Below are 21,537 nucleotides of genomic sequence, written 5' to 3'. Positions count from 1 at the left end.
ATGGAAGGATGCTGGCGAAGTGATGGTTGTTGGCCGTGCGTGAAAAGACGCACCACACGCGCTTTCACAGGCGGAGGCGCGAATCGTTCGTTTGACCGTCGGGGGCATTCCGCACACATTCGGTAGGAACTACTCAAATTTGTGTTGACGGCAAGGCGCGCATGCGTGCGATGCACAGGGGAAACGTAGCTTCTGAAAGTTTGGCGTGAGGCCATTGCAGTCGAGAAGGACTGGCGAATTCCAGGGGTGCGTGCTGCGTGGGTATGCGTGACGTCGGAAGGTAATCCTGTGGGGGGGATATCGGGTTGGCGTGGCGTGGCGTGGCGTGGCGGGGAGTAAAACAGTTGTGCGTTGTGGAGTGCGAAGCGTGGGAGGCAGGTCAAATATCCCTTTCATTACTTCATCCTATTCCCTCTTAATTGATGATTATGGATAATGAAAATTTGTTTTGGATTTGTTACTGGTTTCTTGAACGAACGCGTTCATTGTGAATAATCATGAAAAAAATAAATGGGTATCTTTCATTTCTCTTCGCTCCTTTTATGTGGGAGAGTAAAAGCTTCGAATGGTTTTCGTTTTTTTGTTTTTTGTCTATGTGCTATTTTTAGGCTTTTGTCCTTTTCTCTCGTTCTAGCATTCGCTCCCTCTCGCTCGCGTTTGTTGCACCCTTTTGTTGTTTGCTGAACTTGGTGAGGTCCAGAACGGTGCGTGTTGGCGAGGTGATACGGCGGCCAGCGCAACAATCGTAATATATTTACTTAACTGTAAAATATCCAAGCATTTAAAGAGGAGTAAAGCGGTGCAGTGGCAAATAAGGGGAGAGAAGAATAAGAGGCGTGTCTTCGTGGAATGCATTGCGTGGATGAGAGGGACGGGATAAATGAGGAAGATGGAGGACGCCGGGGTGAGACACCACGAGTGGAGAACCCAGAGTTAAATAACCACATGTCGCAGAGAGAGGAGAAATCTGCTGATGTGAAGCCGCTACTTGCATTTGAAAAGGTTCCAGTAGGAGCTCACGCAGAGTGTGTGGACGCCATGCAGGAAGGTGCCAGTCCGGCAGCGTCTTTTCTTGGCAATACCGCAACATCGGGTGTTAGAAACAACGCTGCTGATGGTGTAAAAGGCGAAAATCGTCGATGCCAAGAGCACCAGGTGCAGTTGGCATGGGGTGGCGATTCCTGCACTACTCCCAAGAATGTCGGTCATGTTATGTTGCCTACAGAAGAAACGGAGGTTGAGAATTTTCAGGCGTCTGGTAATCTCGCTAACTCCAGCGTTTACGAAAGCAGCATAGTTGGGGGTGATGATGCCGGTGTTTCATTGAGTTGGGCGTCGAGACAACGGAGGCCACAAAATGGGGCAGAACGCTGGCGGAAGCAAGAAACGGAGACGTGGCGACGAAGCAACGAGCAGTGTGCTTCTTTGGGGTCTCCAACAGCGATTGTAAAAAGGCTTTCAGAGACAAACGGGTCGACGCTACAGATTTACGGTGATGGCGCCTATGAGAACCACAGCGGGGGTGGTGGTGTAATCATTGATGCAGGGGATTGTGATGATGCTCTGGAGACGCGTTGCAGACGATACAGTTCGATAGCTACTCGGCGACTGTGCCGACACAACGTGGAATTCAGAAAAAGTGATGATGACGGGACGGTCATGCCTCTGTGGCAAACATTTGCAGGTAGTGAAAATCTCTGATAGTGTTGAAAACCGTGATTTTTTTTTTTGGTTCTTGTTGGAAGCTATCGCAATGTCCATAGTTATCTTGCAGGCAGCAAACGTTGTAGGAGTTGTCATGCAACTTTAACAGTTGCCTATGGCATGGGGGCCTTTGCGTTGGTGGGGTCTGCCAGAGGCCACTGAATTATTTTAATTCTTTTTTTTTTGCCTTTTTATGGTTGATTGTTTACGTCGTTTTTATTTCCACTTTCACTCTGTTTACGCGTGTGTGTGTGTGTGTTGTTGTTGTTCTAATTATTGCATCTCAGGATAGTTCCTCGTCTTTTTGCTTTCACTTTCCGCACAACATCGCGTTTTTTGTTTATTTCTGTTCGTCACAATACAAGTACTTTACTCGCATACCGAATCCTTTGTCGTTGCTTTTTTTCTTTTTGTTAACTGCATGCTTATGTGTATATGGGTATGGATGCGGTTTTTCAGAAACTGGTCACCCTCTTTTCGTATGGATGTTGTTTGTATTGCTTTCTTTCCCCCTTCCTGTTGCTGGTGTGTAGAAGTTGTACGTCGGGGCCGCTTCTTCAAGCACACACACACACACATACACACAAAAAGGTGTCTATTTGCGTGTTATGGGGGTGTAGGACAGTGGGAAATGCAAATAATGGTGGTTTTTGTTTACTTTGTATTTTACATTTATTCTGCATTGCGGTGCCGCTTGCACTGTCGCCGCCTTGTTGTTGCCGTCGTCGTGCTTCTCGTGACGTATGGATCGAAGTGGCATCTACCTGTCGCCTCTTCCTCCTTTCTTTTGCTTTTTATGTTGCTTGTTGGGTGCACGTTGCCTGGATAATGCACACTGAAGCACACACGTAGAAATACATATAGCGAGAAACAAATACCACCCATACATAGGGTACAAACACATATAGACCGAGGAGGTGAAGACCCACTTTTTTGTGAGGTGCAGGTCGATCACCTACATTTTTTTTTCCTTGCTTTTTTTTTGTCCTTTTCTGTGTTTTGTTTCTGTTTGTTTGCGTTTTTTCTTCGGTGATTTCCTTCTTTGTGTGCCTCGTCAATTCGCGTTTGTTTACTATTGTCACCGTCACTTCAATCGACTACGTCAGTGTTCTCCTCGTTCTCCGATTCTTCCCACCACACGGGACTGCAGTTGCCTCGGTGGTGGAAGAAGACGCGCCAACAACAGGAGGCAAGGAATGACAGGAGGGGGCACGATTGAGTGGGGATTAACCCACACCTTCCATGGCGATGGGAAACAGGGTGACGTGATCGCCTGGGAAGGAGAGATGCAGTCTCTTTCTAAGACAACGGATGCCTTTTTAATGGGGGAGTCCATTAGCTTTGACAGTCAAACGGGCATGTGTTACAAACCCCCACCGCTGCTTGAGACCACAATGGACCCTGTATTCAAAGCAAGTAGGACAGAAAAGGGGCGAGAGGAAACATGCGAGTTTAGTGCAAGTAGTGGGCAATTGCTGCTACAAGAGGGGTCGGAAGACGCAGCGGGAGTACGAGATGCGCATGCCCCGGTGGCGTTTACACTTCATCAGCCACGAGCAACTGAGGCAACTCCCATTGCTGAAAGTGCTGAGGCGCCTGCAGGCTCTGTGATGCACGACATTATTCATGCCCAGATGAATTTTCCGTGCTTGCCAAAGCTAACGTCGCAGTCACGTCCCCGCTTGATATCACCACAGAAGCCAAATGCTACTCGAGCAGGGGGTTTAATTCCAAGCTCTAGCGTGTTTTCGATGTCACCAGGCGCAGCTGCATCTTTTACTCCGTTGAAGACAGCATTGAATGTGCCACGCAATCGTGCGCCACGGATTTCATATTTCCCACCAAAGACGTGGAATGCACACCCCGCGAATAACGTGAGCAGGCCCCATGCCCCGGCAAAAGATACAAGTTCCATGCCTCTGCCGGATAATTCTGGAGGTGGGGAAGGCTCAGTTATGTCTTCTTCTCGCTCTCCATTTGTGCTGAAGCAGCCATCTCTCTCAATGGTAGGAGTCAGAAGTTTGTCATCCAGTTCAAGAAACAGTAATATATATATCCAGGAATCTACATGCTCTGTATCCATGCCGCGTAAGGTTCCTTCTACCACCACCGAGTACGCAGGCGGAAATAGTACCACGCATCACCTTTGTTTGCCCGAATTCATCGCCTCGGTGAATAAAGGTAGCTGTTGCACCACTTCGCGTGGCGGGGCTAATAGTAATGCTAGCGGTACTGCCGGGACTCAATCCTCAAAGCTTCAACAACAGGTGCAGAGTATGCCTATTCCGTTGTTAGTGAGTTCAAACTCAAACGACTCACGAGTTTCAGAGAAACCCTTGCCCATTGCCAAGACTGGCCGGAATCATCGTCCTGAAGCTGTTTTTGTAAGTGGGCGGCGTTTTCCACCACAAAATGATTTGGGCAATGGTAATCTCCAAGCGATGGTCATTGTACCCACTCGCTTTGGGAAGACAGATTACAGTCATGGTCATCACCAGTCACGTCACCAACAAGGAACGAAGATGCATAATGTACAAGAGGTACTTATGCAGGAAGTTGTGAGCCAGCTGCGTGATTTGTAGGGCCTGGTCGTTTACACACTCTCTCATGCTTTATGTTCTTTGGTCTACTGCAGGTGGAGACCCTCTCACACGCTGAAATGGAGAACGGAGTTGGGAGCCGACTGAGAGAAGAGAGATCAGCGAGTACTATTCTGTTCTTTAATTGTTTTTGATATTAACTTCCTTGCACTAGGGTTCGATGTATTTGTTTTTGTGTTGTTCTTTATTTTTGTTTATTTTTAGTGAAAACATGTGACACGGATCCTCTTGCAGGCTTTTTTTTTTATGTATACATATGGGTGTGCGAAGGCGGCAAAGAAAAGTGGGAGGGGAAGAAAATGACAACAACGTCCGATATTAACCTTCCACAAGAGAAGGAATGAAATGGAAGAGAGAGAAGAAAAACGACAGGGAGTTTAGCAGTCAGGCCGGCGAATAAAGAAATTATTTTTTCTTTTTAGAGTACGGGAGCCGTGCTTCAGCTATTCTTCCTGCGGCTGTTTCTCGTTTTTTTTTTTTTTTTGGGGGGGGGAGGTTCCTTGCACGCAGCACGCTTACATAAACCCGTCCTCCTCCATTCACTGTATCCGCCCCTTCCTTCTATTTTCTATATCGTTCTTACTATTCCTGTAGTTTTTTGACCACCTTCTCTTTGGGTTGGCAACATCGCAGCAGCTGTCTTTTTGCATGCATTCCATCAGGGATTAGGGCAATAATAATGTGAATGATTATGTCAGTGGGGGTGGGGAGAGTGGGAAAAGTTTCATATGCAGCCTGACGTTGTTATTCTGCGAAGCCTAGTGTTCAATGAAAAAAAGGCGAATGTAGAAGTTCTCTTCCTCTATTGATTAATCTGAAGAATATCTTCATCTGTTGGACACTTTCTGTTTTGTTTATTATGTTTTTTTTCTTTTTGGATTTGCTTTACTTTGCGTGTGTCAGTGCTTTTTTTTTGCCCGCGTAAAACGTCCCTCCTTCTATACTTTTTGTAGGTATACATACATATGTATCTGTGCCATTATGTGCACATGCACGTTTACTTCAGCTGGTGACCAGCAAGGGTGATAGGAACGGGAGGTAATAAAAAATGAGGTGGAAGTGTCATTTCTGCGGCGCTGTTGGCGGGAAAAGTGAGAGTGGACATGCCACATGTACTCCAATGATAAAAGCTAACGATAATATATATATATATATTGTTATTATTATTATTATTATTACGCGCTTCTAAATACGGTGAGAAATAGTGAGTAGAAAGAGGGGCGAATAACTAGGGGAGCTGCGCGTATAAGTGACCTGCGCTGGCAGTTTTTATACGCTTATGAATGCATATGCACCTAATACAAGCATGGTGTGTACGACCGTGCAATCGGGTCACACAGATAGTTTTTTATTTTGTTTCTTTGTTGGTGGTGGTGTTGGCGGTATTTCCTATTTGGATGCTGTAGTTGCGGCGTTCTTCCTCCTTGTGCCTGGGCACACCCTGTGCGTGCAGCATCACCATTTTTCCCCCCATCACCACAGTGAAGACACTGTCTTTTATGTGACCTGTTGAGTAACACGTTCTGTGGATGATGCAGGCGCCTTGCTGTATGACTCTCGTTCAATTCCGAAGTGACCGCTCATTATGCAGATGATGAAGACAAAGTGGTCATTATTTGTTTGTGTTTTGACATCAAACACATGAATGCATCAATGGAATAGTTAAGTGCTTTGTTTTCTATTTTTATTTATTTCCGCCGTCATTTTTTATAACAATAATAATAGTAGCAATTGCTTTTATTGTGTTTTTTTTTTTGGGGCAGCTTTGCTTTGGAGCGGCGAGAGAGGGCGAATGAGAAGACAAGGGGGCTCCATTGCGGCGTTAGTCAGAACACTGAATGAGGATGCCCCTCTGGAACTTGTGTACACCTAGGCACAGGACGAGGGCGCGTGCTTGTGTGTGCGTGAGAGCCGGTGGGCGTGACAGCGTAATATATAGGAGGAATTTGTGATTACACGGTGCGGTGCTTGTGCGATAGTCAAAAAATGATAAACTATACACACAACAATCATGCATATTATATATAAAAAAGTGATGTTTGACGGCGCTTCTACATCTCAGCATCAGCCGATTGGTCGCTGAGTTCTTTATCTCTTAGGTGCATGTGTGTGTGTGTGTGTGTGTGTGTGTATGTGTGCTTCTTTGTCTATTAACTCATCTCTTTTTGTGGTTTTGTGTGCTTCTTCTTTTTTTTTCTCTGCTGCTGCGTCGGGGTTTCACGGAAACTATGCGCACATGCATATGCGTTAAGGTCGCTTTTGAGGGGGGTACGCACTCGGCGAGAGTGAGAGAATCGGCGAGGAGGGGTGTGCACCGACACGAGACGACGGTGGGTGTTCCGTGATAGACGACAAGAAAAGAGCGCCACATTGACGACCACAGCGGTAACACGTACATTAATACTTGAGGCCATTTATTTTACGGCAGACTCACGGTGGAAAAAAAAGGAAGGAATAACAAACGGCAGAGGAACGAGAATGGCATCAGCTCTCAGTGGTGTGGTTTCAAAGGCGGCTCTTTTTGTACGTTCCCAATATGCGCAGGAACGGGAGTTGCTTTCTATGATCAAGTTTAAGCTGTGTGAGGCGGGATTTATTATTGTATATGAAGAATACCGGCGCATCAATGAGGAGATGGCAGACACCATCGGCGTTCAGCTCGATCGTGCCGCATTCCTCAGCGGTAGCGCCACACCACTGGTTCCCTCCGAACCTCTGGGGGCATCCCATCCTATGTTTACATGCGAGCACGCGACGTCCCTCCCAACAGGGGTGCAGGAGCTTGTGGGGCACGTGTACTTGTACGTGCTGGCACGACGGGACTGTCATACGGAATTACTGCGCTTTTTGGATCATGTATTTGCAGACGCGGACTTTACATCGCTGCTGATGTCAATTCAAGAAAAGGCCGTGCACGATGACGCTAACACAGCGACAGCGACAAAAGACAGAGAACACGAAGCAAAAACCGAACGGCCCTGGATTCCATGTCCGTTGTTTTGCAACGCTGCTGCCGTTGCGACAAAGCAGGTGGTTCAGCTACTGTTTCCACGTATGTTAGTGCAGGATGTACCAACCACCGCTGCCTCGAGAGAGTACGTGCAGGCAGAGCTGAAGGGGACCTTGTTACCTGCACTCGTGGAGTTGTCTAAAGCAAAACCGGAGAATCCCATTCGGTGGCTGGCAGAGCGGCTTCTGAACACCAACACGCGTGCCCCACCGCTGATTCCCGCATCGAGCCTCAATGGAACGAGTTGAGTCAACAGCATTAGGGAATAGAGCGCCAGATACAAGAAGGGAAAAACAAATGAAGGAATGACACATAGAGGGATATTCCTCATAAATTTTTGAAGCTCCCCAACAACTGATGTATATTTACATAGCTGACGACAGCATGAGAAGCATCCCCACAGTCCCATGCGAGAAACAACTAAGAATGGACAAGTAAAAATGTGAAGCGGGTGCTTGACAACCGCAGCTAAGTAATGTTCATTGTTATCCGGAGGTTATTTAGGAGGGTGTCAGCCTTCTATTTATTTTTGTTTTTGTTTTTGTTTTGGCTTTTCTTTTACTTTTGTTATTATTCTTTAAATACAGGCAGAGCAACAAGAGGATAAGCGAATGAGATGCAACCAGAGGAAAGGTTTCGCGTTCATGGCACAGTCTCACCATTTGGCCGTGAATTTCCTCTTCGTATTCCTCCTCTTTTTCTTTTTGGTATTGACACATGCGCTACCAACGCGAGGAGACGTGCAGTTCCCAGGCAATAGTGACAGTTATCATGGCACCGACTACATTGTGTTTATTAATACCTACCTCACCCCCGAGAGTATTGCGGGGTTGGCTGAAGAGATTCAGCGTTGGTGGAAGTGGCGATGGGCGGGCAACACATGTGGCCGTTTGCTCATTAACCTCTACTTACCCACAGATGGGGGGTGGCAAGACTTTGTTATGGTGCGTGTGTTAGCACCGCACAGAAAACACAGTATGCAATGTGTTCAAAAAGGGCTTCAGACGTTTGATCTTTTCCTTTCGTGTGTGGGGAGAGTTTCTATCATTCGTGTGGTAAAGGACTTTTTGTTTGGCGGTAATCGGATTCTTGCGTCGGCTGCACCTCGAAAAGGATTTACTACAGCGCGACCGTTGTACCCGCGGCGGTACTTTGGACTTTCCGCTACCATGAATTGGACAGGTAGGGGTGTTCGTATTGCTCTCTTGGACACCGGGCTTGATCCCCATCTTGTTTCTTCCTCGTCACTTGAACGACCGTTGAACTACGAGGGAACAGCCAGCACCGCGCAGCCGCTACGCATGTGTACAAGCTTTGTGCCGGGGTTACCGTGTGAGAATAACCAAGATGGTCATGGTACCTTTAGTGTCTCTGTGATGGCTGGAAATATTTCACTTCTGAAGGGGCTCAAAGATGGTGTTAACGGGGGAAAAGGCGCCGCGTCCGATAACAACTGTGTCGTGGGGTGTAAAGGACCACTTTCTTCGCGAATGCAATATCTTGGGATGGCGCCCGGCGCGGATGTTCACATGCTACGTGTGTTTGATGACAACCGTGATACCCGAACCTCTTGGTGTGTGGCGGCGTTGAATTTTGCTCTTCAATGGGGTGCGCATATTGTTAATTTGTCTTTTGGTGGGATAGATTACTATGACACTGTCTTTACAGAGAAGATTACTGAATTGGCGAAGAAGGGTGTGGTGGTGGTGGCTGCCACAGGGAATGAGGGTCCCGGAATGGGATCTTTGCATAACCCCGCCGATCAAACCGAGGTGATTGCGGTGGGATCGCTTGGAACGCGTGGACGACGCCTTACTGCGCGCGTGGATGATGCAGAAACTAACAAGTCTTCTATACATTCAACAATGCGTTGGATTTCAACGTTTTCGGGTAGGGGCCCGAGTACGTGGGAGATGCCATATGGAACGGGTCGAGTACGGCCGGATCTTGTGGCACTGGGCGAGCATGTTCTTGGTGTGGGACGTGACAGGAGGTTGGGTACGCTATCGCTCTGGGTTTCGCACGGTACGAGCGTAGCCACACCAATTGTGGCGGGAATCGTGGCTCTTTGCATTGACGCTCTTCAACATTTATATTTGCGCAGGAATTCAGGTGTAAATGTTGCCATGATTAAACAGGTACTGATGGAGACGGCGGTTGAGATTAATCCTAAAGGGTCTGCAATGCGTGTTATAGAGGCAGCGCTTCGCAAGGAAGAGCACGATATTTCAGCACCGCGTCGACGCGACTGGTGGCGTCGTGGGGGAAGTAGTGCATCCAGCCGTCGTGACGGCATCGCCATGGCGCGGAGCCTTCTTCACTACCGAAATGTATTGCAGTACAGTCGCATGAGCCAAGGCGCCGGAGAGGTGTGCCCGATGTGTGCACTTTCACGTGTCGAAGCGGTGGGACAACAGCGCACGTTTTTGAGAGGGTTTTCTTTTCCAAGGGAGATTGACGCCACAGGTGCGCATCAACTTCCTCATGGAGAAGAGGTATCATCCGCATTGCCTCAATGTTTGGTCAACTGGCCATACTGTGAGCAACCACTTTTCCCTTCGGCGACACCAGTGGAATACACCGTTAATATTTACTATCCACAGTGCCATGCTGCACGACTTACCCATACTACACCATGGATAGGGATTACGGGTGCGAGAGGTATGTGTAGCCCTCATCGGCGTGGTCGGTGTCACGCCTCCAACATAGATGTGCTTATCGCTAAGCAACTTCTCTTCCTACAGGCACAGGCATCGCACACCCTTGATGCGTACAGTGGAGTGGTCTCACTTTTTGCCTTGTCGCCATCGAATGCATCTAGCGTTCGATGGACGCCATCATCACCATCAACCACGAAAGTTTTGGAAGCAGGTGTCATTGAGAAATTGCTGGGACATTTTGATCTTATTGAGGTTTCGGGTTTTGTGAAGGTGACATACACTTGTAATACCTCTTATCCTGCAACTCTGCAAGGGCCAATACATAAAAATGAAACATGGTGTAACTCAGAATGTGTCACCATACCGTTTAAGATTCCCGTTGTTCCACGACCTCCGCGTGCTCGACGTATGGCCTTTGACATTAGCCATCAATGGTTCTATCCACCTGATTTTGTACCAGGCGATGATGCTTATACTAACCCTTTACCTAAAGCTCAACACCAGCACAAGGAACATCAAACTCGCCCTGAAAGTCATGGTGTCTATGAATGCGATAGTGACCATCCGCACACAAATATGGTGCCACTACTTCTTTTTCTCCGTCGTGTAATGGGAATATTTGTTGAGGTGCCTCTGGTGAGTTACTTGTCTCTGGGGGTTGCGTTGAATGGGAATGCAACGGCGTTCAATCTGCACTGGCGCATTTACTTACAGCGCTACTACCGCAACATTGGGACGTTGCTGTTGCTGGACCCGGAACTTCCACTTATGAAGGAGGAGCGTGCCATCGTTGCCAATGCGGTTTTGCGTCATCAATTGCATGTGGTGATATTCAGCGAGTGGTACAGCGAACAAGTGGCACGAGGACTCTTCTTCTGCGATGCCACGCAAAATCAGACATCCTCGCCCTTATTTTGGGCAAAACAGAATATGACGGCATCTAACGTGGTCGGTGAAGACAATGAGCAGCGGGCACAAGGATTGAAGGGCGCTTGTCATGTCCCTTCATTAAATGCGTTTCTGTGTGATATTAGTCAAGGGACTCTTCAGCTTGACGACGACCGAGTTGTGGATGGCGCGTTGTCGCTTGCAAGCACCTCCACCTTTTTCTCTCCGTACCACCTGGGGTGGAGTGGGCAGGCTGTGTACCGTTATTTTGGTCGAATGAGCGCCGCTGGTGTGCTACGTTGGCCCCCAGCAAGAAATGCTTGCTCCACCATTTTGCCGCAGCCTGAACAGATGGCAAGGACAACAATGGTATGTGGTATGGAGAAGTTGTGGGCGAGGGAGTTGCATGAAATTGCAAGGGCTGGTGAAGAGGGAAAGGGGGAAGGTGGCAGTTTCAGGGGGGCTAACGATGTGTTGAGGAAGGTGCATCCAGAGGCATTTATCCCGCTTTTTGGGTTTGCCGGTGTGGGTAACGGTAACACTGAAGAAAGATCGAGGAGTGGTCTCGCAGAAGGTGGAAAAATGTGCCGGGAAAGTAAGATGATGATGGGTCGCGTCGCCGTCTTCACCGACACTAGCAGTCTCAGCTCATTTTCATCCCCTCAAGCTTCGTTGCATGTCTTGGACAAGTTGGTGTATGACCTTTCCTCCCGTTCTCTTGGGAGCAGTGAGGCGGATCTGGTTACATCAGCACGTGTACGTGACTCACTCGCAAGTCTTGTGACCCATGAAAGTGAGAGTCCATCTTTTGCCTTCAGCATTGTACGTGATTTTTGGTATTTCGTTTACACGGGAGAGCTCCCTGAGTTTACGAAAAACTCCGAGTGCCGGCGTTATGAAGCGTTTGCTAACGCTCTAAATAAGAATGAGACTCCCGTGCATGCATTTACAACCTCATCGGAAGTGAAAAGAGGGGACGGTGTGGATGACGGAGGCAAATTTGAGAGTTTGCTGTCAACGCTCTTTGCCTCTGCACCACGTCGAGTGGCTTTGGCGAAGCGACTCCGTGAGGTTCTCAGTGCATGGGAAACAGTCATGATGGTGGCAGATGATGATTGCAGCTTTAGAAACAACGAACTTCAGTTGGAGACGAGCGCCTCCGAGAAGATGATTGAGCCTGTTTCATCGTTGTTTTTGTTGCTTGTTATTGTAATGTTGATTTGTATTTTGCTTTGCACGTGGAGAAGAGGGCAGTTTGCTCTCAGCGGATGTTTGGGTTGTGATAAAGGAAAAACCATGAGGACGACAGGAGACAAAAAGGAGCAATGAAAGCGTGCACTGCCTCGTTAACTGTGTTGTTCCACATACATATTTATGGAGCAGCCTGGTCACTTTGCCGGGGTCTTATTTCATAGCTGCAGCTTTCTTCTTTTTTGGCTTCTGTTTACTTTTTCCGTGCACTATGCGTTTTTTTTTTTATCAATCTGGTGCCCCTGCGCCCACTCTTCATTCACGTGCGAGTTAACTTGTGCGCCTGCTAAGTCTATTTATCTGTTTGTTTGTTTTTGGGTATGGTTGTCCGTTTCGTACTATCTGTGGCTACAAATTATGATATTTTTTTGCTCTCTATACTTTCTCTTTTTTATGCACCTTGTAGTGTGAACATTTTTGCGAGATGCGGCTCAGTGGCGCGAGGCGGGCTTCTCGTGGTTCCGTGAAGCATTCACCGTCTATTCCGTACTCTGGCTCCTCACCATTTTTGGCGAATGTGGAGAAACGGAAGGGGATCCGGTCATTTAAGGCAGTAGACCTCGTTTCGCGTGCGGCATCGGCAGTGTTACAGAAGATAATTCCAGGCCCTCCTACCCCGCCAAAGTATGGCGACATCCTCCGAGAAGTGCCCTATCATATCCAAAACCGTGTTGTTGCCTTTTTTTCGATTCATCCATGTTTTTGCGAACATGTATTTGGTGTGGGTCATGAACAGTGCATTCGATTTACTCGGGGACCATGGATGAATGAGATAGCGGTCGTCGTGGGCGTGCGTGGCGGCATCCTTTGGATTCTGGGCAGTGACAGTACGGAGGTGGCACGCCCCCTTTACGACATCGAACAACATGGTTGGAACAATGTGGATCCGGATTCTGCGCTACTGTCGCGGCTTCGCGAGGGAATTGCGGAGGCATGGAAGGATGTCGAGTTAGACTACAACCCAGAGCAACGGGAATTCCTGCAGAGGGCACCAGACTTGTATGCGGAAGTTGTGGACGATGAGGATGGAGGCGAGGAGCTTGATTTTTCAGAGTTAGGATGGGACAAAGCGAGGACCGGTAGTGCCGCTGGCAATGACGGCGCGGATCATGACGAGGGTAAGCCCTCACCTGACCCCCCGAATAATGTTAGAGGTGAAAAGGCGAATAGCAGCATTAAAAATGGCGGGCTGTCCACGGCAAGGAGGCGTATTATTCTTGTACCACAGCTACTGCAGGTTACGGACGACATTGGTTGGGCAGGGGAAGGCGTCGTGACGGTTAATGGTGGCGGCGTGAAGTCGTTTTGTGCCTCCCTCTCAGCCTCGGTGTTGTTGTGAATTTTTGGCCACTGAAAATGAGGAGCTAATTGAGGGTCAGGTGATGTAGATGTGATGCATGTAGAGACAGAGAGAGCGTGGGTGAATAAATGCCCACTTTTCTCTGTTAAAATGTTATCTTGTCCTGCTCAGCAGGGGTCCGTGATGGTGGGGCTGAGAAGGAATAAAGAAGAGGTGTTTTAGTTTACCTTGCAATTTCTAGGATGCTATTAGCTTCTGGAAAGGATGTGGGCAGACGCGACCACCAATACATACATACATACTTTTATATTACCAACTTTTTTTTTTTTTCTCTGTATGTGGTGCTACTCTTTACTTTATTTTTCTCCCTCATCTCAAGGGGAAACCTGCGGGTTTGGGATGAAGTCAAGCAAAAGCTGTTTGGTTTTTGTTACTGCAAGTATTCGCTCAACTCTTCCGCTACTCCGGTTGATTGCCATCACGCGTGGAAGGTGTTTGGGGCTCAGCGTCCTTCCTTCGCATAGAACCCTCGTAATATTAGTCCATTATGGATGTGTAACGGCTTTGACTTTCCCTGTTTTAGTGTTTCTCGTTGTTGTTATTTTTTTAGCTTGTGTGTGATGTATCATCTTGTGCTGATATGTTTTTCTTTACTTTATGCTGGTGTCGATGCTGATTTAGGGTGTACACACATATTTCAGGTGCATGAGGGCGACTGTGCGCTATAGGACGGGAAATATACGTGAGTCTGAAGCCGCGAGGGCAAAAAGACTGATTGATTCTGATGATGCGTTGAGTACGCAGGAGCAAGTACAGGTGCTTCATTATTTTGCAGAGTCTATGCGCTCAAGTTTGACACCACTATATGCTCTTGCTGTTATGCAACTATTATTGGCCTTCCTGTACCTTGGCATGCTGACAGCTGGCTACCCTCTTGTGTACGCTGTCTTTGACGATGGTGCACCGCTGACATTTGGAGGGTCCATTGCGATTTTGACGTCATGTATTCTTCTAGGGACCGGTGGTTTGTGTGACCTGCATGCATGTCGTCGTACTCTTCGCATTGATGCCGCTGCTCTTGTTGAAGCGAGCTACACTGAGGAAAGAGCTGCTGGCGTGAGTGGAGAGAGAAACAGCGCACCCAAGGCTGCGATTTCGATGACAGAGATGCCGCGGTATCAATATATTTTGAGTTTTCTTGCTCTGTGGCCTGCGCTGTATTGGCTGAACGTGATGCGTGCATACTACACACACATGTCACGGCAGGGTCCATTGCTCTTTGGAGTCGCAGACAACTGGATGGAGTTGGTGCTGGTGCTTTGGCAACCCGGGATGCACATTTTGTTTGCACAGGCAGTCCGCTCCATTGTTTCCGAGAAGAATGACCTCCTGCGACTCGCCCAGCTTAAATACCGCTACGACAAACTCTGAGAAGCCACCGACGGCATCAGTGGTGGTGGTGATGATGTAGTTGTCTATGATTTTTACTTGTTTGCATGTGTGGCTTGTATTCTTATTTGTGTATCTCATGGATCTGTTTCCCTCTCTTCTCTTGCTTTCGCCCTTGCACACACGCATATATTTTCTATCAATTTCTTTATCGTTGTATGTTTTTTTTTAAATATTTTATATATACGGCCGCTGTTGGGGTGTGCGCCTGCACGCAGGGAGAGAAGGACGTATACATTTGTGTAGGAGGAGAGAGCGGGGCGGATATGGCAACGACGACACCCGATGCAAAGGCCAAACGGAGCAGTCACGGGGGGCACCGACATTTAGGGAAGAATCCACCGCGTCAGGGCAACACGCAGCGCCAGTCTAGCGGGATGCGTAGCGGACCTGCGTTGGCCGCGCGCAAAGGTGCTGTCACGCCTATCAACAACAAACACAAAAGGGCGGAAGCGACGCAAGATGGGGAGCGATACGTTGTTGTTATCACAAATGTTGAAAACGATTTTGCAAAGGTACACCAGGAGGCTGTACCACGATACTGCTGCCTGAACGAGCAGCATTTTCATGGCTTGCAGCAGCGGCCATCGTCGTCGACTGTGAAGAACGCAGATGGGGTGACATCATCCCCACTGGGAAAGGGACAGAAGAGACGACAGTGCCGCTACACCGTCAGTGCCCGCACGGAGACCCGATCCGTCGAGGTCGCCGTGTACGGAAAGGCAGACGGTGATGTCGCAAGCGTGTACTTGCCAAGTCGTAGCGGCATGCGCGAGAGCAAACATTCCTACCAAACGAAAGAAGAAGAGAAGGCAGTGACGCCGATGACACTGGAAGGTGAGGAAGAAGGCGATGGTGGCACGCTGGTTGAGTGTGTGAACCCCCCTCTAGGCAATGAGACTGTCTTTGCCTCATTGGAGGATATGGTCATGGCGCTTCGGCACGCGCCGTACTTTACGCACCCCCCAAAGTTTCTCCTCACTGTAGCCGGCAAGAAAGAGGGTGAGGTGCTGCGGCAAGTAAAGTCGCGTAAACGGCAACGGGACGATACCGCTTATGAGAAAAAGGAGCAAAAGCAGCAACATGGAGACCCATCCTCTGGTGATGCCAACGACTCGCACACACTCCTCCAATCAACCGTGCGTCAGGCCGACATGGTCACTGCCGTAGCGACGACGTCGGCGCGCATGCACACAAAAGAACTTCGCCATCAGTTAAAGGATATCCCTGGGTTCGTAACGTGCTGGATGCTGTACCCGCAGCATTTTCGTGTGGTGTTTGCATCAAAAATGACTCTATTCAGAGCGAAGGAGCTTCTTGACCAGTTTGAGGTGGACGGTCATGTGCGGGTGTCGCTCACACTTTCAGATGCTGTTGCAAAGGAGTTTGCGGACCACCTGGCCACGGTGGAAAACACGGCTTGAATCACACATACACTGCGAGAGCAACAGCGAGCAGCAAGGGGGAGAGAGGTGCCTGTAATGAGGAGGTGAGGGAGTAGTGGCGGATGTTATTTGTCACTACCCCGTGCAGGTGAAGACGGCATCTTGGTGAGGCATGATTGGTGTGAGAAGGAGCAGGGCATGATGTACATGCACTCTGCTCCTTGTTGTGGAATGGCGACGCGACACGATAAGGCGTTTAACAAAGTAACGTGGAGACGAATCTTGTCTTGACTATACTTTAGGTGAAATTAAGTGCATAGCTGTCCGAAGCGTGAGAGAAGTCAAGCAAAGGGATCTGGACAGAAGAATAAATGAGTGGAATGGGCATCGCAAGCAGAGGGAGAAAAAAAAAGAGAGAATGAAAAATCAATATATATATATATATATATATATTGCAAATCCCATCGTTACTTGATGACTCATGGCAGCGCCTTCTCGTGCGTACATGGACACAATATAGTCTTCATGACGACTGCGTTGCTGTTGAGGCTTTTTTTTTTTTTGTTCTGTGCCCTCTTTCTCTCTTTCTCTTTTTGCCCTCAATGGTTTTGCGTGTACAGGAAAAAGAAGAGACAAAAGCAGGAGGAAGACATGGCCAGGCGACAGCGTGTGCCGCACCACAAGGAGCACAGACGGAGGCGCAACAAGAACCCAAAGTTGTCGCCATTCCAGCGTGAGCAGAAGCGCAAGAAGTTGGCCAACCAGGTTCCGATATCATCCATGAAGAACGACAGCCTGCGTGATTACCCCGTAAGTCAGAGGACCGTGATGAAATACCTCATGGCAAAGAAGAACCGGCTTCAGGAACGACGTCGGCAGCGAGAAGAAGGGCTGCAAAAGAAACAGAGGGATACGGAGGAACAAATATCAACCACGGCAACAAATAGTGAGCAACGGTGTGAGTTCAACGGGTGTGCCTCCTCCCCTACCGTCACTTTTTCTTCAGTTACACAGACGACACTTCCATCAAACGTGAGCCCCCCCGCCACGGAGGTGGTGGCAAAGAAAAGGAAGGAGAACTGTGTGAAGAAGGCAAAGAAGACGTCACTCATCACACCTGTGGCCCTCAACGAGGAAATAGCTGCATCGCTTACACGCCCCATCATAGCCTTCAAAACACTCGATGCTGAGGAGCGGGAGAGGCAAGAAGACAGCGTGGAAGCCATTATTGCGAGGAAGAAGGAAAAAAAGCATCGAAAGAAGGCAGAAGCTCGACGGGAACGTGTTCGGGAGGCCCTGCGCAAGACGGAAGAGCAACTGAAGGAGGAAGTTTTTTCTGTCAAAGGTGGTAAGAAGCGCAATAGAGCAGATCGGGTTGACGCCAAAAATGCTGCTTTTGAAAGGAAGCTGAAGCAGATGCAGCGGGAAAAGGAAAAAACAGAGTCTGCGGCTGCGGCTGAGAAAAAAACCGCAGGAAAGAGTGAAAAGGATACCAAAAAAAGAAGCCGCAAGCAGATTACATTTTCAGATGGGGTCGAGAACACAGGGACGGATGCCCCTCACAGAGCGATGCGTTACCCAGGAGACAAAGGCTCTAAGGTGCCCCGTGACTTCTGCGAGTTGGTGGATGTTGTGCGGTACGGCGAACGTGTGGAGGCTCCCCCCGTCTTTGATGCCCTTCCGCGCCACGACGCTTCCATCTCCCGTCTAGCCAAAAGACTGGAATTCTCTTCGCGGGAGTCCTCCAAAAAAGGGATTGCGTCGTCGCAGCATGAGCGCCTGCAGCTCTTGTCCTCAGTTAGCGGTGTTGGGGAGGGACGGCGTTTAGAGAGGCTTGGCTTGGGGCCCGTTGCCACGTCCGCGGCGCCGACTCGCCCCGTCGGTGCATTCAAGAAACTGTCCAAGGAGGAGGAGATGCAGCGATTGCGCGAGGCTGTCATGGACGCGTATCGCCGCAATAAGCGCACAGGGGCGGAGGCACGAAAAAACGTGGACATGCATCATCAATTTCCTGTGTTCTCCTGATGGCCCTGTCATCGATTTCTATCTTTGATGTATTTGTTCCGTCTGCTACAGTCGTGCTCTTTTTTTTCTGCGCTATTCTTGTTGCCGCCTCTTTGTGTGAAAGACGGGGATGTCACTTCATGGAGGATTTCACTAGTTAACTTGACGATAAATTTTCGCGTAAAGAGAGTTTTAAGAGGCACATACACACGCTCTCAAGCAGCCTTTTTTCATTTTATTTTTTTTTCCTTTGCTTTCATCACACATTTGGGGTGTGTTCGTGTTATTGTACAGTGCAGTGTGATCCTCTTCGCTCATTATTATTATTATTATTATTCTTCTTAGTGAGTGGAGTGGGTAAAGGGAAGGAAGGTGAAGAAAGTGGTTTGCGAGGACGGAACTAACACCAAAGCAAGCCACTAATATATTTTTATACACTTGTGTTGATAAAGAAATTGTGGAAATGAACGCAATAAGCTTGTCCCTATTCGTAGGAGAAACTACTGGGGGAGAGTGGGAAAAAAAGAAACAAAAAGGGCCCATGCATCATGGAAGATAAGTGACATGAGATGCGTATTTACGACGACAAGGCTGATAAGCCTTTTGCCATCACCGCCCCTCTGCATATGAAGGCTCTTCGTTGGATTGCCTCCGTTCTTCGGGTCTTTCCACTCTCACTGAATGTCGCATGGCGGGAGGTTGGACTTGCCAGCGTTGACGGCTCGCACCTCATGCAGCGCAACGCGTTCAAAGGAGGCACGGGGGCTGCACACAATTCTGACGCCTCAGTTGGAGTCGGTTTATAAATCTTTGTCGCATATCTAGATTGCACAGGTGGAGTCGCGGCATTCCTGGCCCTTGTTTGCACTGTCATGAAGGGTTATTTGCGCCCCACGACATAAAACGATGGGTGTGTTTCTTAAGTCGCAGTCTCTGTTTGACTCAAAACATTTCGTGCATAGTTTAAGCAGCTTTGTCAGGTGATGGCCAGCCCTGTGCTCTTCTCTGCCTGTGAGCCCTGCATTAAAGTCCTGCAGAGTCGCTATCGTATTTATCGTGCCTTTAATGGCGTGCGTGAGGACTATTTCTACTCGACACTCGGAGGCGGAAGTTACGAGCTTGCACCGAAGCTCGACATTCAACGCATTGGGAGTTGCGTTTTTGCCACTACATTGGTGGAGTTTATGCAGCAGCCGCTGGCGACGGAGCCGGACATGGTGCTGTCAACACAGAGTGCACATTTGTCCTCGAGTGCAGGAACGAGTAGTCTTTGCGTGAAAAGTGAAGGTCCGCAGTCGGCAAATAACAGAAATACGAATCACAACAATGGGGGGTCTTGACGAACCTGACCTCACACTAAAGGAGCCGATGGACATTTTTTTTTGGTCCGTTGCTTCTACCGGGGAATCGTCATTTCACGGTGGATGGCTTGGGATTGCTACCAAACGACGTTGGGGCCACTGGGTGCAGTTTGGATGTCTTTAAAACACAGAATGCAACGCAGTCTATCAAGTCCCACATCATGTCACCACTTAAGCGCTTTATGAATATTTATGCTGGGAACGAAGCTGAGTTACCTGCACAGTTTGTCTTGCCGATGTTGTCCAAAGTTATAGCAATGGAAAATGCCGTGCTGGAGCCCGAATTTACCTTCACTGGACGTGTGGCTGGGGAGGTGTAACACATTGTGTTTTGATGTGTCCGTAGAGGACTCATTGCGACGGGGGATGTGCAATTGGCCTTGTGAATTGTGCAACAACCACAGTACGCGAGTAAAGCTGGCGGTGTTGTCAATGACATGGAGGATGTGCTACGAAATATTTTTGGTTCAATCTTGTTGGCTCTTCTGCAACCACAGGTACACTCCGAGGTGTGGTGCAGTTTCTTCAACAGCTGGCATCCGTGGTGGTGGGTGTCAGCAGCAATGCCGGCTTGCAGGAGATGCAGAGAGTCAACAATCTAAAGAGGCACTCTGTGGAAAGTGGCATAGTGCCACAAGATGTCTTTTTTATTTATCATGTTTGGCGGAATGTTTCAGCTGTTAAATTGCGTGGTGGTTTCACAGCGCTACTTTGCCTTGGATAAAGGTGAAGGCGAAATCGAAACGAGAGCGGCAGAAGCAATTGAGGGGAGAGACTACGTGGAACCCCAGTATTTCTTGCCGGAGTGATCACTGTTTTTGGTAGCACGGACCCATTTTGTTTCGACCCCTGTTTATATATATATATATATATATATATATTGAGCGCCTCAGCAACAAGCAAAAACTCCTTCACGGAAGGTGTGACGAAGCTCCTCATCGCTGATGAGTTGACGCACCCAGTAGAGATATTTCATTGGGGCCCATCGGCCTTTTTGTGCTCCTTGACACGGCGCCGCATCATCGTTACCCCGTCGCGAAACAACATTACCTTTTTTTTTGCTTCTACACTGAAGCGAGATGCACGCTTCATTGATGAAGCCGGCTTCAACGGCTCGATTACTACACCTGACCCCTTGCACTACAATACAAGTGACAAAGCCCTTTGTGATGCGCTCAACAGAATTCAGAGGAGCTGCCATCCTGTTCTGGCCGAGATCACGGAGTAGTGCCTTCACTCCGCCGAGCATGCCAACTGGAGCATGGAAAAGGGGTGTAAGATGTTTGGTGGGCCCTGGGGAAGGGTCCTGTGCACGGTATAATGAGTTCACGAAAATGCAGGTGAACTCCCTACGCCTGTATTTTCTGGAGTTGATGTGATGCTGACAAAATGAAATGAGCCTTCTTTGTCGAAAAGGCCTGACGACGAAATCTGGTTTCATGGTCTCAAGCAGGGAAGAAGAAGACGGCCTCACGACGGCGCTTCTTTGACCCACAACGATGGGGGACGCCTCACCCCACGCTGCGACGCTTTCACAGACACCACTCACGCTTGCAGTGCATCGTGAGACACTATGGCGTTTTTTTTCAAGGTTCCGCATCACAACCAACCTTCCATGGTCGATGGGGGTAAGATGTGGTGGAATTTTGTGGAGCGACAGATTGAGTATCCACAGACAGTTATTTTGGTGCCAAAAAGCAAAGAGAGAAGTTATGGGGTTCTAGCACTTTTGAAGCTTCTTCTCCGACAACAACACTATAGAAGCTTCAACATGCATTTTGAACCCCCCCCCCCCCCCCCCAACGAAGCGGCTTCAGATTGCCAAAGTGGTGCATGTACTGCTTGCTGTGCAGGGTGTCGAGATGCCCACAGAGGAAGAGCAACGCATGCAGGGGACGCTTTTGTTCTCCAATGTTTTTAATTCT

At 48.7% G+C, this 21,537-nt stretch overlaps 11 protein-coding genes across 11 annotated transcripts, besides 14 other annotated features; 10 read left to right on the top strand and 1 right to left on the bottom strand.

The window, feature by feature from the left end:
- Nucleotides 1–306: 306 nt before the first annotated feature.
- Nucleotides 307–331: a microsatellite.
- Nucleotides 332–569: 238 nt separating this feature from the next.
- Nucleotides 570–626: a sequence feature (A-rich).
- Nucleotides 627–849: 223 nt separating this feature from the next.
- TraAM80_05114 (uncharacterized protein) lies at nucleotides 850–1,701 on the top strand (the record flags this gene model as incomplete). The annotated part of the gene is made up of 1 exon (XM_029382009.1): nucleotides 850–1,701. The coding sequence occupies one exon, from the start codon at nucleotides 850–852 to the stop codon at nucleotides 1,699–1,701; it is 852 nt and encodes a 283-aa protein (XP_029238153.1).
- A 246-nt stretch (nucleotides 1,702–1,947) lies between these two features.
- Nucleotides 1,948–1,972: a microsatellite.
- A 294-nt stretch (nucleotides 1,973–2,266) lies between these two features.
- Nucleotides 2,267–2,290: a microsatellite.
- A 610-nt stretch (nucleotides 2,291–2,900) lies between these two features.
- TraAM80_05113 (uncharacterized protein) lies at nucleotides 2,901–4,286 on the top strand (the record flags this gene model as incomplete). Its single annotated transcript, XM_029382008.1, has 1 exon — nucleotides 2,901–4,286. One exon carries the CDS (start codon nucleotides 2,901–2,903, stop codon nucleotides 4,284–4,286), a length of 1,386 nt encoding a protein of 461 aa, XP_029238152.1.
- A 179-nt stretch (nucleotides 4,287–4,465) lies between these two features.
- Nucleotides 4,466–4,509: a sequence feature (A-rich).
- A 125-nt stretch (nucleotides 4,510–4,634) lies between these two features.
- Nucleotides 4,635–4,669: a microsatellite.
- A 772-nt stretch (nucleotides 4,670–5,441) lies between these two features.
- Nucleotides 5,442–5,482: a microsatellite.
- Nucleotides 5,483–6,408: 926 nt separating this feature from the next.
- Nucleotides 6,409–6,442: a microsatellite.
- A 340-nt stretch (nucleotides 6,443–6,782) lies between these two features.
- On the top strand, nucleotides 6,783–7,562 carry TraAM80_05112 (nucleoside-diphosphate kinase; the record flags this gene model as incomplete). The annotated part of the gene is made up of 1 exon (XM_029382007.1): nucleotides 6,783–7,562. One exon carries the CDS (start codon nucleotides 6,783–6,785, stop codon nucleotides 7,560–7,562), a length of 780 nt encoding a protein of 259 aa, XP_029238151.1.
- Nucleotides 7,563–7,836: 274 nt separating this feature from the next.
- Nucleotides 7,837–7,892: a sequence feature (A-rich).
- A 66-nt stretch (nucleotides 7,893–7,958) lies between these two features.
- TraAM80_05111 (putative subtilisin-like serine peptidase) lies at nucleotides 7,959–12,191 on the top strand (the record flags this gene model as incomplete). The annotated part of the gene is made up of 1 exon (XM_029382006.1): nucleotides 7,959–12,191. One exon carries the CDS (start codon nucleotides 7,959–7,961, stop codon nucleotides 12,189–12,191), a length of 4,233 nt encoding a protein of 1,410 aa, XP_029238150.1.
- Nucleotides 12,192–12,408: 217 nt separating this feature from the next.
- Nucleotides 12,409–12,447: a sequence feature (A-rich).
- A 90-nt stretch (nucleotides 12,448–12,537) lies between these two features.
- TraAM80_05110 (uncharacterized protein) lies at nucleotides 12,538–13,452 on the top strand (the record flags this gene model as incomplete). The annotated part of the gene is made up of 1 exon (XM_029382005.1): nucleotides 12,538–13,452. The coding sequence occupies one exon, from the start codon at nucleotides 12,538–12,540 to the stop codon at nucleotides 13,450–13,452; it is 915 nt and encodes a 304-aa protein (XP_029238149.1).
- Nucleotides 13,453–14,118: 666 nt separating this feature from the next.
- TraAM80_05109 (uncharacterized protein) lies at nucleotides 14,119–14,844 on the top strand (the record flags this gene model as incomplete). Its single annotated transcript, XM_029382004.1, has 1 exon — nucleotides 14,119–14,844. One exon carries the CDS (start codon nucleotides 14,119–14,121, stop codon nucleotides 14,842–14,844), a length of 726 nt encoding a protein of 241 aa, XP_029238148.1.
- Nucleotides 14,845–15,128: 284 nt separating this feature from the next.
- On the top strand, nucleotides 15,129–16,286 carry TraAM80_05108 (uncharacterized protein; the record flags this gene model as incomplete). The annotated part of the gene is made up of 1 exon (XM_029382003.1): nucleotides 15,129–16,286. One exon carries the CDS (start codon nucleotides 15,129–15,131, stop codon nucleotides 16,284–16,286), a length of 1,158 nt encoding a protein of 385 aa, XP_029238147.1.
- A 390-nt stretch (nucleotides 16,287–16,676) lies between these two features.
- Nucleotides 16,677–16,700: a microsatellite.
- Nucleotides 16,701–16,898: 198 nt separating this feature from the next.
- On the top strand, nucleotides 16,899–18,272 carry TraAM80_05107 (uncharacterized protein; the record flags this gene model as incomplete). Its single annotated transcript, XM_029382002.1, has 1 exon — nucleotides 16,899–18,272. One exon carries the CDS (start codon nucleotides 16,899–16,901, stop codon nucleotides 18,270–18,272), a length of 1,374 nt encoding a protein of 457 aa, XP_029238146.1.
- A 295-nt stretch (nucleotides 18,273–18,567) lies between these two features.
- Nucleotides 18,568–18,595: a microsatellite.
- A 639-nt stretch (nucleotides 18,596–19,234) lies between these two features.
- On the top strand, nucleotides 19,235–19,591 carry TraAM80_05106 (putative AMP deaminase; the record flags this gene model as incomplete). The annotated part of the gene is made up of 1 exon (XM_029382001.1): nucleotides 19,235–19,591. One exon carries the CDS (start codon nucleotides 19,235–19,237, stop codon nucleotides 19,589–19,591), a length of 357 nt encoding a protein of 118 aa, XP_029238145.1.
- Nucleotides 19,592–19,876: 285 nt separating this feature from the next.
- Nucleotides 19,877–20,296, top strand: TraAM80_05105 (uncharacterized protein; the record flags this gene model as incomplete). The annotated part of the gene is made up of 1 exon (XM_029382000.1): nucleotides 19,877–20,296. One exon carries the CDS (start codon nucleotides 19,877–19,879, stop codon nucleotides 20,294–20,296), a length of 420 nt encoding a protein of 139 aa, XP_029238144.1.
- A 170-nt stretch (nucleotides 20,297–20,466) lies between these two features.
- Nucleotides 20,467–20,493: a microsatellite.
- Nucleotides 20,494–20,501: 8 nt separating this feature from the next.
- Nucleotides 20,502–21,212, bottom strand: TraAM80_05104 (AMP deaminase; the record flags this gene model as incomplete). The annotated part of the gene is made up of 1 exon (XM_029381999.1): nucleotides 20,502–21,212. The coding sequence occupies one exon, from the start codon at nucleotides 21,210–21,212 to the stop codon at nucleotides 20,502–20,504; it is 711 nt and encodes a 236-aa protein (XP_029238143.1).
- A 183-nt stretch (nucleotides 21,213–21,395) lies between these two features.
- Nucleotides 21,396–21,413: a microsatellite.
- Nucleotides 21,414–21,537: the final 124 nt, after the last annotated feature.

The sequence above is a fragment of the Trypanosoma rangeli genome (assembly GCF_003719475.1).
Source record: "Trypanosoma rangeli strain AM80 chromosome Unknown Tra_15.4_contig_00160, whole genome shotgun sequence".
Classification (NCBI taxonomy): Eukaryota; Euglenozoa; class Kinetoplastea; order Trypanosomatida; family Trypanosomatidae; genus Trypanosoma; species Trypanosoma rangeli.
The sequence above is the reverse complement of the archived record's forward strand: the minus strand, read 5'-3'. Positions and strand labels throughout refer to the sequence as shown.